Raw genomic sequence first — 14,607 nt, 5'->3', positions numbered from 1 at the left:
GGTTTGCTGGCACTTTCCTCTCCCATTGTCCAGCTCCGTTGTGTGCTAGGCGGTGCGGAGCGCAGGAAGAGCGAGCGGCGCTTCATTATCTTCTTGGCGGTGCTGATCACCAGGAGAGAGAGCAGTGCTTCATTGTCGCTGCCGAACACTTGGCAAGCATACAATGCGGCAATGCTCTCTCTCTCTGTGTGTTCAGCGTTGCCAAGCGAATAATGAAGAGCTTCTCCCTCATGGTGCATGGACGTAGTTCAGTAAAGTTAGCAGCTCTCTCTAATATGTGCACCCCCCGTCAAGCTGATGCTCAGTGCCACGGTCTAAGCTATGTGCACCAACCCAAGCTGGGGGTTCAGTAGTCTCGTATGCATCACAGATGGATCATCTTTGCAAGGAAAGTCAGGGACAAGGTTCACACTGAAATTTTAAGTTGAACTAACTGATTAATTGACTGTCACACAGTGGTAACAGTCGTGGTAACAGTCGTGGTAACAGTCGTGGTAACAGTCGTGGTAACAGTCGTGGTAACAGTCGTGGTAACAGTCGTGGTAACAGTCGTGGTAACAGTGTGTGCTATGAGTTCCATGTTAGCATGGCACACTGAGTATTTCATCATTCTATATTTATTTATTTTTTTATTGGGAGACCGTACAAAAAAAAAAAGTTGTCTACCCCTGTTCTATACCATATAAACAAACAGTCTGTATATAGAATATACATACTGCTGCCATACTTTTTTTTTATTGTTTTTTTTACTATGTTAAAAAAAAAAAATCATGGACAAAAAATGGACTCAACTTTTAAAAAAAACAACAAAAAAAAACAAAAAAAAACAGCTCACAGCATATAAAACACAAAATGTACAGCTTAAGCCAAGAGGTAATAACCCCGCTCAGCATGTTAGATGCAGTCTTTAGGGAAAAGGTTATTTAATATGATTTGGCAATATAGTACGACAAAATCTGGACAGAGATATATATACGAGCGGAGTAAGCCGTCCGAGGCCCCTGATCTGCAAGATGTGTATCTTTTGCTTAATTGAGGAGTCTAATACAAGCCGCTATCAAAGGTTTATGCTAACAGAGCAGCTCTCCTTCTGCCAAGAAAATGTAGTTGGGCCAAAAATATCCTGGAACAGTTTAGAAGGGCTATTATCGATTATTGTACAGATTACATAACATTCAGGGCTATTTATGCAGACTCAAAGTTCACTGGCCTGTCAGTCCAAGCGCAAAAATAATTTCCAATGGTAAGAAAGATTGCCTGGGATTACAAAAATTGATGTTTTTATGGTTTTGTTTTGCATAAAAATAGTGCCGTAGGCGGTGTCTGGTATTGCAGCTCAGTCATATATATTTAAATGGAACGAAGCTGTAAAATGGCATGGTTTCTGAAGGACGTCTCCTTCTTTTGCAATTCCAGGCATCACTTAGGTGGCATAGCAGGTAAGTTATGGTCAACTAACTAACCCTTCTGACCATCTATGCAGGCTATGTACACCTTTGACGAGTTTTTTTTTCTTTTTTAATAAATCAATGATTTTAAGCAACTTTTAATTTGACTTATTAAAAATAAGAATTATTTATTTATTTTTTTAGATACAACTTCTATGTATCCTGTAAACATAGAAGCTGTGGGGGGCGTGGCCAGCAGGCAACATGAGAGGACGTGCTGAGTGAGAGCTCCGTCGGGTAACCCGCTATACAGGTTATCCTGCAACTACCAGACCTCTTGACGGCTTACCGGAGTGGCACCGAGTCATGGCACCGATGGGTCCCACGAGAGGAACTTCAGCGGCGGAGAAATTGAAGGATTTCGCCAGGGACAACTCTCAAAATGGCGCCGCAGCATCTCCGGCACAGCGCTCCAGGCCACCACGTGGTCAGAGTGCAAGCACGACTCAGCCTGAGGAGACGGAGCCGGGCCCAGAACGGACTCTGCAACAGGTATACGAACAACTGTTGCAGGCTATAAATCTGTCTACTACTTCGCTGACAGGGAAGATAGAAGAGGTGAGAGTGGATCTCGGCCTGCTACGCCATGATGTACAGAAGCTCAGGGAGAGGGTGAAGGAAACGGAACATAGAATTTCCGCCATTGAAGATGATAACTTACACATTCCTGCGAGATTATCGGCTGTGAAGGCCAAAGTGGAAATATGGCAGCAGAAATTTGACGATTTGGAGAATCATTCGCGTAGGAACAATGTCAGAATTATTGGCTTGCCGGAACGAGTAGAAGGAGCTGTGCCTGGCACATTTATTGAGCAGTGGTTCCGGACCACCTTCCCAGAGGCACATTTTTCAGCAGCATTTGCGGTGGAACGAGCACACAGAGTGCCGGTGCGAACACCTCAGCCCGGCATGCCGCCAAGGCCTTTATTGGCACGTTTACTCAATTGGAAGGATCGGGATCAGATATTGCAAATGGCTCGTAAGCACCCCAATATCCAGTATGAGAATTCTCGAGTGCTATTGTTTCCAGATTTTTCAGCTGAACTGCAGAAAAAACGTGCTACATTTATTGCGGTTAAGAGGAAGATGCGGGACCTGAACATATCCTACTCGATGGCTTATCCGGCTAGTCTACGCATAACTGGAGGGAAGGCGGTTTTCTTTGGAGATCCAAGGGAAGCTGAGGAATGGCTGTCTATGCGACCAGGAGACCCACGTGATCGATAATGGCCATCTGTAATCTGTAGAATTTGTTGAGGTGCCTCATGTCCAGGTCACCGGGAGGTCGATGCATCTTTTCATCCTATGGACTGTCCGGAGTCTCCTGTCGAACTTGTGAAGAGGTCTGATGTGTGATAGCGGGGGAAATTTGGGTTGCTGTTTATTTCTGTGTAGCTTACATTTACCATCTTTACTTGTATGCACAGATACCCCGTAACAATCAGCCATGGTATACCAGTTACACCTATACCTTTAAGGGTTACTGATAAGATTGCCCATGGGAGGGGACCCCTCTCATGGAAGCCCTCGCAGGGGGAAGTTATGTTCTGTTGGATAAGAGTTAAAATGCTTGCTATATACTCAATAACTGTCAAAGTTATACGTTATTAATTGATGCCTTGTACTCCATGCAGAGGCTATGTGGGGGAAACCCCAGTAATACATATGTGGGTGTGCTTTCATGGCTGATCTGAAAGTGACGTCATGGAACATTAGAGGCATGGGTACCCCTCGTAAGAGAATTACGGTATTTGCAGACATGAGGGAATTTGGTCCACACATCTTGTGTCTTCAGGAGACCCATCTAACGGCCGATACGGTTACTCGTTTAAACAAACCATGGGTTCAATGGGTGGAGCATTCTTGGCATACGTCATTCTCGAGGGGTTTCTATACTAGTTCACCGGTCAGTGAGATGGAGTGCGACCAAGACGATGAAGGACACGGAGGGTAGATATGTCTTTGTCCATGCATATATTAATTGTGTGTCCTTTGTGATCATGGGGATATATAACCCGCCTCCGGCAAACCTGTCAATCCTACAGTTAGCAATTAATTTTGTTTCTAACTACCCTGAAGCTAAGGTACTGTGTATGGGAGATTTTAATATTTTACTGAACCCGACTCTTGATAAATTTATATCCCAGAACGGTACTGTGGAGCTGAATTAATCTTCGAACTTGCAACGATTGGCAGATGAAATGGGATGGGTGGAGTTGTGGAGACTAAGACATCCCCAATCTTTAGAGTTCTCATGCTTTACTCCTGCTAGGGGGGCATTATCCAGAATTGATTATATGTTTGGCTCAATCTCTTTAGGCCCTAGGGTGTCTGACATTGCCTATGCTCCTCCAAGCGTTTCGGATCATGCGCCCCTGCGGGCGACATTTCGTTTATGTGATCGACAGGCTAGTAAACTGAACTGGAGAGTTCATCCATTTTGGCTGTCCCTGATTGAGCCCAATGACCGCATTCCTGACCAGTTAACCCAATTTTTTGACATTCATGGTGAGGAGACTGACGCTTTGCTCAAGTGGGATACATTCAAGGCATATTTGAGGGGGTGTCTGAGATCCACTATTTTTTCATTAAAAAAACGCCACGGGCAGAGGAAGATAGATTGGCAATGACTTGCAAAGACCTGGATAGGGCGTTTATTGATGAGCCTTCTGAGGAGAATAGATTACACTGGCAACAGGGGGGTAGATTATATCTGCTACATCTTAAGGAGAAGGGGGATAGGAAGTTGTTTTTTCTCAGGCAAAATGCCTTTGAATTGGGTAACCAGTCTGGTAGATTATTGTCGCATATAGTGCATTCTAATCAGTCATCTCTTGCCATTCTGCAAATTCTGGATGAGGGACGTCAAAAACTTAGTGATGCTGAGCAAATTGGTGATCGGTTCCGCCGATTTTATATTGATTTATATACAGCCCAGTGTGAGTACTCCGATGAGTCATTGATTGAATATTTGGAAGGGCTTACCCTTCCCGCAGTTATCGGTGGAACATAGAGATCGCTTGGATGAGGCTGTTACTCTGGAGGAATTACAGACGGCTGTGAAGGATTTAGCTAGTGGGAAATCGCCTGGGCCTGATGGGATTCCTTTGTAGGTATATTCCAGATATTTGGAGATCATTGGTCCCGAATTGCTTCAGATGTATGCGGCAGCCTTTGAATTGGGAGTCTTGCCCACTTCCTTGTACGAGGCTATTATAATAATTTTGTTGAAACCTGACAAAAATCCCATGGAGTGTGGATCATATAGACCTATCTCTTTACTCAATTTAGACTATAAGATTCTGACTAAAATATTGGCAAATCGACTTAATCCTATTATCACCTCGTTAATACAGGAGGATCAATCTGGCTTTATTCCTGGGAGATCCACTTAGGGGAATATTCGCAGGGTCCAGGCGGTTTCACAGGTAGGGGTAAATTTAAATAAACAATGGGCGTTGGCGTCTCTTGTTGCGGCCAAGGCCTTTGACTCCGTGGAGTGGAGATATCTGCAAGCAGTATTGTCTAAATTTGAAATTGGATTTTCCAAATGGATATAAGCACCCAAGGGCAAATCTATTGGTTAATGGTATGGGTACTGCCTTTTTTGATCTAAGTCGGGGCACTAGACAGGGTTGTCCGTTATCCCCTTTTCTCTAGCCATAGAACCCCTTGCCATTCACATCCGTCAGGATCATATATTTCAAGGAGTGCGAATTGGTAATAGAGAACGCAGAATAGGCCTGTATGCGGATGACTTAGTTATATACATGTCCGAGGTTCATGAAATTCTGCCACGGGCTATTGATATTGTGGACCGTTTTGGCCGATATTCTGGTCTTCTGATCAACTGGACTAAGTCGGCTCTGATGCCTTTGTGGGAGGCAGACTGGCCAGATGTGTATTATAATATGCCTGTGGTTACTAGCTTTAAATATCTAGGCATATATATCACAAAACTTCCTGCGGAGTCTCATGATAAGAATATATACCCCTTGGAGAGTTTTTTCGTTGAGAAATTTAGAGCATGGAAAACTTTGCCGTTGTCAGTGGCGGGACGGGTAAACTTGGTGAAGATGATCCTTTTACCAAAGGGACTATATTTACTGGAACACGCAAATGGTCCTATCCCGAGATCCTTTTTTGATAGGCTGCACTCTTTGATGGCTAGTTTTGTTTGGGGGAAATCTCGTAGGAAACTTGCTCTGGCCAAACGACAGCGTCCGAAGGTCAAGGGAGGACTGGCACTGCCTGATTTCTACATTTACTTTTTGAGTGGTCAACTGCGTTATTTGAAGGAATGGATTGATCAGGGCACGGAATCCTTCCCCGATGATGCTTTGGGTCAGGTGCTGGGAGTATCTGTCCTGTGGCCTGTGCTGGAGAACCCCACTCTGTTCAGAGGGAAACTGCTTCTATTTCACAGACTAGCACATCAGGTGTGGAAGGCAGCTAAGCTGATGTGTGGTTTTGGGGATCTGGAGGAGGGGATACCGTTGTGGGGAAACCGCATGTTCCCCCACTTACACATGTTGGAGGGGTCCGAGTTTTGGAAGTCCACGGGAGTTCTGTGTTTTGGGGACATTTATAAAGACAATGTGTTGTTATCATTCATTCAGATGATGAAGGGCTATAATTTACATCGTACCCAGTTCTTCAGGTACTTACAACTACGACATGCGTTGACCTCGCAATTTAAGACGCAGCCCCCGTCTCTTTCGAAGTTCCCATTGATTGGAGTTCTGAAGACACAGGGACCCAAGGGTATTATTTCGGCAATATACACTCACCTCCTGAATGCAAAAACTGAGTCAAGTACACTCCCTGTGCAGTCGGCATGGCAGACAGTTATCCCAGATTTGTCCGCAGAAGATTGGTCAGAGGCCCTGGAATCTCATTTATTGGTATCTCCTTCCGTCAATAATAGACTGACCCAACTGTATATAATACACCAGTGTTATATTACACCAACTAGCCTGCACCGTATGGGTAGGATGCCTCATACAGAATGTCATAGATGTCACTCTTCAGGGGCAAACTTCATACATCTTATCTGGGGCTGCCAGTGTATTAGTTCCTTCTGGGATAGGGTACTCGAGGTCTTGAATAGTATTGTATCGGTGCCTATACCCAAGACACCGGAAATTAGTTTGTTGGGACTGTTGAGGGAGGAGAGTTGGCCATTTCACAATCGTGTATTCATTAGGGAAACTTTGTTCCTGGCTAGGAAAGCTATAGCCTTGAGATGGATGGCGGACAGGCCCCCCACGCTTACACAATGGAAATCTCTGGTTAATCAAGTCATCCCGTTTGAGAGAGTGGTTTATAGAAATAGGAAATGTGACCATAAGTTTGGGAAGATTTGGGATGGGTGGCTGTCCTCACCTGTGACATTGGACCCGGGAAATAATATGAACTCTCTCTCACACAAACTGTCAGGGGAGAGAAGGGAGTGAGATAGGTTTGAATAAATGTACTTGAATACTGTGTTATACTCTTTTTGCATATTTCTTATAAGTGTATGTATATATGGATTTGAATTGACGGATGTCATCTGAATAATTTGCCGACGTGTGGGTCGGATATACTGCCTGAAATGTATTTTGTGTTGTTCGAAAATGACCTGACTAACATGTAATCATTCTAAATTCATGGATGTATGATATGACAAAACATTGTAAATTCTTTATTGCAAGCTTGAAGTTCAATAAAACGAGTTTAAAAAACAAACAAACATAGAAGCTGTATCGTTTTGTCAAAGCTGCGGCTGTCAGTACAGCTGAACTGACGGCTTGGCTGAGAGCTGGTCCTGCATGTCACTGACACACAGGATCCAGCTAATAACGATCACCTCTAAGTTCATAATTTAGATGTAAACCTTATTAGCTGGATCCTGTGTGTCAGTGACATGTAGGACGAGCTCTCAGCCAAGCAGTCAGTCCAGCTGACTTGACAGAATGGGCTATGATAGAAGTATACAGATTCTATGTATACAGGATTCATAGAAGCTGTATCTTAAAAAGTAAAAGTAATAAAAGTCCATTCAAAGTGTAGCTAAACGTTTGACAAACTTCTGACATGCCAGAAGTTTGGATTGGTGGGGGTCCGAGCACTGAGACCCCCCCCCCCCCCCGCCAATCACTAGAACGAAGCGCTCATGTGCTGCTTCGTGTTCGTTCGGCTTTTTCCGGAAAGCCGAAGTATTGGATTACTTACTCAATAGAAAGTCTATGAGCCCGTACACCGATACTTCGGCTTTCTGGAAAAAGCCGGACACGAAGCGGCTGAGCGCTCACACAAGCGCTTCAGCTGCTTGGTTCTAGCGATTGGTGGGGGTCTCCGTGTTGGGACCCCCACCAATCCAAACTTCTCACATGTCACTGACAGGTCAGAAGTTTGTCAAACGTTTAGCTACACTTTAAAAGTTGCTTAGAAGGTGTACAAAGCATTTAAGAACATTGCTCTTTTCCAGAGAGGCAACGGAGTGCCTTGCAAGGAAGTAACCGCCCTGTAAGAAGAGTTCCACAAGTATGTAGTAGTGACCAAAGCCAGAAAGTTGCGTCACAGGCAGAACTTGAGCTACTTTTGGTCTCTATTCACACCATGTCTGCGATGCACACTTGCCGTATAGGTTGGGAGAACTTCCCGACATATACGCTGTCGTTTTTGATAGAGCGAAACATATACCGAAAGAGTCTTTTTGGCATATGCTTGACTGAAAAAAAAAAAAAAAAACAGACCTACATAAAAGGCAGGTAACAGATTAGTAGTGAAAATTCTGTCAACTGTTAAAGGAACACCACCGGTAAATGGGTACACTGTGTTATGACTAGTGCATGGCTTGAGGTGGCAGAAAAGGACTTTAGATGTTCTGTTTTACCTGGAGAGTTTTAAGAAACCAAAAGATTCATTTTGTTTTGATCTGGCACAACTGCTGAGCCAGAATGGGTGTAACTATAATGACGAAACCTAAACATCTGAAAGGTCTAGCAGTTCCACTGTTATGTAGCCAGCAGTTTAGTTGTCCCTTTGCCAGTGAACTCCCAAGCCATGGAAAAACAATAGGGAACCTAAGTGGTTTTGGAAGTCTTTCCTGACTAATTTGCAAGATATCTGACCAGTCACCCACCTTAAGCAGCATTATACAAAGAGAGTTAAATCCGGTTACCCTATTTGGATGCAGAAAGCATCCCCTCACATGAGGATAAATGGCAGCTAGATCAGAGAGATTTATTTTTTACTTCCTCTCGATCAACACTACTTTATAACAGGTTCAACTAGATTGAAAAAGGACACAAGTCAACCTTATTATGTGACCATGCTCAATCCAAATCCTTCCATACAGGCCCAATTCTGTGTAGTGGTATTCGGTCAAATCCCGTAGCAAACTTGACCCAGCAAAATGCCTTTGCTGTCATGGGCAAAAAAAAACGAGAATAAAAGGCTTGTTTTAAAAGAAACAGATGGCAGCATTTTGGGGACCACTATACACAATTTAAGGATTATTTATAGAACTTGCACGTCTGCCATTAAGGTTGCTGGAGAAGTTAAAATCTGGGTGGCAAGAGGAGTGAAGACAGAGCTTTATATGGCACCAGAACGCAAAATCTACATTGTGCATACAAAGAACGCACGCTCAGAAACCAACACAAAAGTAAAACACATGTACAAGAAAATTGCTCCCAGATCCCCTCACATACAACACCTGGAGAACCACTCATTGTTACCAGGAATCAAGTTCTATCTTTGTTTAAATAGTAAAAATAAAAATTAATAAATTATGGAAAAAGACGTTAAGAGATCACAAGTGCAGTGTGAATATGCGTTGGAAAAGGGGATGGCGCACACTCACCTTGAAGTTTTCCATAGGCGACAAGGGAACCACTGAAAGTGACACCACCGATGTATGTGCCCAGGTAAGCCACAATCTTAGTGAGATTAGCTGCTGGATCTGTTGCAAAGTGTGGGTACTCAATCATGTACTCTGCTACACAGGTAAGGACAGCAGCCAAACCTACCAGACTGTGGAAGGCAGCCACCAGCTGGGGTAGGTCGGAGATCTGAATGCGTTTGGCGATAGTCAGACCTGGTTATGAAAGAAAAAGGACAACATTATTACACAACTGTATGGCTATATTCATACTGCCATCGCGGCTTTTGACAGAATGAAAAGCACAGCAAGCAGCGCTATTCTGGTCGTTAAGATGGAGGAAACCTCAACGGACCCATTATGTGTCATGGCTTCCGTTATAAATTGAAGTAAAAATGCCAGTGAGAACAAAGCCTTAAAACGATCGACAGCCCCAGCACAGTAAACTGAAAAGGTGACATGAACGTGTAAATTACATTTATATAAAACTGGAAACAAATGAAGATTATGCAAGAGAGGAATAAATAAACTTAAAAAATAAAATCTACATTTGCATACAAATGTGCATGCCCCTCTATAACATATCAGACTGGCCCTGGCAATCATTTTAGATTGTTTAATAATGAAAAAAAAACAATTTTAGAGGACAGATAACTAATATTGAACAGATGAATGAAATAGAACAACATTTTGAGTCAAATATATCAGATCAGCTGATCATTTTGCACGTTTATTTAGTGGGGATCTCAGAAGTCCCATAAAATGGCCAGCAAGAACTACAGATCATTGTTGGGGTGAATTCACATATAGCAGATTTGTTGCAGAAAATTCTGCAACTGTGCCGTTCATCTGATTGTGGCATGCAATCCATGTGCTTGCCGCCAAAACATCCCCATTCAGATGAATGGAGCAAAATTCTTAGTCGCAGAATTTTCTGCAAAAAATTTACAGTGTGAGAATATACTCTCTCTAAGCCAGTGTTTCCCAACAGTCACTACCTGTAGTAAAACAACAACTCACAGCATGACAAACATAGCTCTAAGCCAAATGTGTAAATAATAGGCCCGAACGGACAATCTGCCCGAACGGGCAAATTCTAGGTGGGCCGCTCTACTGGTGACTTGGGAGCCGGTAGCTCCTGTTATTAAGTCCCCCACATAGCTCTTGAACTGGCCCGAACCCGCATCAGGGACATTCACATTGCGTGCGATGGACGCAGCACACTAAAGATCCTGCCTTGTTCTTTGCCTCCTTCAGTCAAGGACAGTGACAGTGTATGTGGTTACCTTCTCCTGCCTCTCCTCTACAAGAAACCAGCTCCGGCAGGCTGTGACATGGGTGCTATTCCAGGCACTGACGAGTAAGCCAAGATTTGCCCGTCGGGCATGGAAACGGATGTAGAGCGCCCCACTAGGTGCTGATATACTGTGTGGCAAAGTAATTTTCTACCATACAGACATGGTCTGATATGACCAGGGCTGATGGGACTTCTGTAGGTGGGGATATAAATCAGACCCTACAAAAGCTGCATCAGCCCTGACCATATTAGCCCCTACAGAGGTCATACGCACTTACAAAAGGTCAGATCAGCCACTGATATGACCTTTGTAGGCACATATGACTTCTAGGATTTGATATGAGCTTTGTGGGGCAGAAAGGGGGCATTCATGTTTTCTATAGGGCATAAGGGGGGAATTATTACTTTATTGGGAGCACATAAGGGTCATTATTGTGTGTGGCAGCACAAAGGGGGCACTAAGAGTAGCACTATTACGTTTTGGGGCCTAAATGGGGCACTATTAAATGTGTGGGGTACAAAATATGGCACTTTTACTGTGTGATGCACTATTTTATATAACTTATTTAGGGGTCTGGTCTGGGGCCTAAATTTATTTGTATTACTAAAGAGTCCAGGAACGGCTGCAGAAACTTTAAAGACGTTTCAGTTGTCTGGAGAATGTCATGTATGCTTAGGTGGGTCTATGTTCCACTATTTTTTTCCTTCTCATGTTGATGTGATTTACATATTTAAAAAGGGATAGACGAGGGGCATGACAAAGCAAAGCAAATTTGTCTGTAGTGCGCACCACTATTTATCCACAATATTGGGAAACCGGGGAGTATTGTATCTGGGCTGATGGGGTGTGGCTGGCATTAAAACGGTGACAGAGTTAAAAGGGGTTGTCCAGGTTGGGGGCTGTTATTTATACTGAGGACCTATCCACAGGATAGGTCATCAGTCTATGATTGGTGGGGGTCCTATACCAGGACCCCACACCGATCAGCTATTCCGGAAGCTATGCAGGGGTCAGTGCCAGAAGGCTGTGCTGGGTTACTATTCACTTAAATAGGAGCAGAACTGCAGAAATGAGTACGGCCGCTGTACAGTGACTGGAGTGATCTGCTTCCGATACCAACCCTTGCATAGGTTCTGGAGGCAGCCGATTGGTCCGGAGGCTGGGTGTCGGACCCCCAATGATCATATATTGCTGACCTTATACGTCATCAATATAAAAAAACAGCCCCCAACCTGGACAATCCCTTTAATGCTTTTTAACAAACTCTACAGATATTATACTTGATGGCGAGGTTTGTATAATATGCGCAGTCCCTGCCCACGGCTTTCAATGCAGAAACCACACAGCTGCACAACCTGACAACGTGCTCAGCATTCTGGATTATTTGCCGTTTGAAGATAAAAGGCCTGTTCAGGGATCATGCCATCAAAAGGCACGACATTCCAGCTCTCTACCCAACAACAAGTCAGCAACATGCCTTGGAGGAAGGGAGGCGTGCTGCAATCGTTTGGAAAAGATTGTTCCTTCTAAAATAACTCTCCATTACTTCAAAGAAGCAACCCAGACAAGACAGACAATAAAATATGGATAATGGAGGAGGGGGTTTTATTGCGTGTGGCAGCACAAATCCTGACAGTATTGTGGGTCCTTTATGTAAAGCGGTCCTGATGAATTCATATTTCTATTGAAAGTTACTTTACAGGCTGATTAAGAAACCTTTAAATGTGCACGTCCCCTCCACGTAGAATGGCATGGTCATTACTAATCAATATTCAAGAAAATAATACGGCCTGACCATCAAAGAGGTGTCCAATCCAAAATGCAAAAATAGCCGAAGGAATTGTTCACACAGAGCAAATTTGCTGCAGATTTTGCATGCATTTTTTAAAGGCAAAACCAGAATTGGATCTATAAGGCCCTTTCCTTTATATATTTCTTCTGTGTCGGTACCGTTCCTGGTTTTGGCATTAAAAAAAACACATTCAAAATCTGCAGCAAATCTGCACGGTGTGAACAAGACCATATACTGGTAAGTCAGAAGTTGTAGCGATAGCTGAAGTTTTAGTAATTATCTTGGTTTTATAAAAAGATAGTCATTTTTCTGTTTTGTTGTAGCGGCCATCTTTGCAAGAGTGTTAACAGCAATGGCAGCCATACAGAATAGCTCCTCAGAAACAGATGGCAAAAACACTCACTTTCTTCTTGATTGAACATACTGCAAATAGATTGACCATTTTTGAGAAGTTGATTAAAAAAGGCAACCAATATGGTGAACTTCCTGATTACAAACTTGCAAAACTGGCCACCAGAACTAAAATCTATACAAATAAGGGCTCCGGCTGAAGACTTGGGTGCCTTTGGCTCCTAAGTATAAAAATTGAAGACCCAAACTATTGGCCCTCAAAACGTCACATTCCAAGAGCCATAACTAATTTTTTTTCGTTGACAGCCAAATGAGGGCTTTTTTTTTTGTGGGACTAGTTAGATTTTTCAAATAGGATTTTGAGATACCTATAACTCATTCATTTGCTTTTATCTCTATTTTTTATTTATTTATGGGTGGGAGAAACCGAAATCCCACCGCTCTTTTTTTTTTTTCATGTATGTATATTTTTTTGTAGTGAGCCTACAACACACATGCACTATGGCCAATTCCATAGGAAGCTAGTTGATCAGTAAATTTTGTTGGGAGGTGGAGTAAACCAGAGTACCCAAAAGGAAGCCCAGGGAGGAAATACAAACTCCATGCAGATATTGTCCGTGATCGGATTGGGACTCATGACCCCAGTGATGCAAGGCAATAGTGCTAAGCACTGAGCCCCCATGCCGCCCTTCTAATGTTCTAACTACACACATGCAATAAGCATTTAAAGTATAAATGTGACTTTAGAGACAATTTAAAAAAAATTCATTGTAGAGCAATGGGTCACAAAAGGACAATAGGAGAACGGTTTCTCTTTCAGTCCTGTGTGGAGGAAGGTAAAAAACAACCCCCTTTGGGTGCCCATAAGAAGGTTATGACTAAGGATGTCACTTTAACATTGGTCCCTTGTGTAAAGTCTGAAGGGATAGAGGAGATGGTGCACTTGGAATTTGTAAGTCACATTCCCAACATGCAGCATTTTTGAGCAGGGTTGGCTCCTTAAATATTATTTAAATTGTAAAAGCAGGTTAAAAGCAAAAAAATTAAATCTTAATTACTGTACTCACCAATAGTGCCACCAAGTGCCATTGCTCCTGACATCTGAGCTAACAATTCAGGGTTTGGCTTTAGCGCCCCAAAAGTTGCAGCAATTCCTCCAGCAACTCCTATCATACCCAGTGTGTTACCAAGCCGGGCAGTGCCTTGGGTGGAAAGGCCAGCTAGGGCACCAACGCAGCACAAACCAGAACCCAGGTACATCATCTGAAACAAAGCAACGAGCAAATGAATTATTATTGACTTTGAACTACCATCTCTCATTAACATAAGTCTTTTATCTTGGTCATTATCTCTAATGTTGCCATCTTCTGATAAAAGGAACACTATGTTATGCCCAGAGAAGGGCCCTCCTATATTGGGTCTTGTAGACGTCCCTGTTTAATCTCAGGTGCTCTCTAGACAAATAATTGCTTGAAGAAAAAAAAAAAATGTTGACAATTATATAAACACTTCAGTCAATTGTTTGAAGAAATATATACTGTATAGAATACATCTTGATGTAGTGGGCAAAGAAACGTTAGTTTGTAGATAACAATGGACAAAAGTAAAATTGTCCAGGAGCTCTTATTTGATACGAATAGGAGCTCCGGGTAAATCCTATTTTTGTAATTTATGTGCTTTAACTGTTTTACAGGGACAAAGCAGAACCGTAGTAGCTTGAAATCACTGTGCGTTGGTTGTGTGTTTTCGATGCATTACTGTATACAGTGCCCACCAAAAGTTCCGGAACAGCCTCAACTTGTGAACGGCTGGAGGTAGAGGGTTGAAATTTGGTGGGATTTAATGGGG

General features: G+C 43.0%; 1 protein-coding gene across 2 annotated transcripts in view; it reads right to left on the bottom strand.

Moving 5' to 3' along the window:
• Positions 1–14,607, bottom strand: part of NNT (nicotinamide nucleotide transhydrogenase) — a 122,757-nt gene that overhangs the window by 38,345 nt on the left and 69,805 nt on the right. For both annotated transcript variants that reach the window (XM_075839676.1, XM_075839686.1), the window contains exons 14-15: positions 13,827–14,022; positions 9,301–9,534 (exon numbers count right to left, since the gene is read on the bottom strand). In XM_075839676.1, coding sequence (XP_075695791.1) covers positions 9,301–9,534; positions 13,827–14,022 — 430 coding nt within the window. The remainder of the gene's footprint in view (positions 1–9,300; positions 9,535–13,826; positions 14,023–14,607) is intronic.

This window comes from Rhinoderma darwinii, chromosome 1, assembly GCF_050947455.1.
Source record: "Rhinoderma darwinii isolate aRhiDar2 chromosome 1, aRhiDar2.hap1, whole genome shotgun sequence".
NCBI classification, from domain to species: Eukaryota; Metazoa; Chordata; class Amphibia; order Anura; family Rhinodermatidae; genus Rhinoderma; species Rhinoderma darwinii.
Note: the sequence above shows the minus strand (reverse complement) of the source record. Positions and strands in the feature narration are given on the sequence as shown.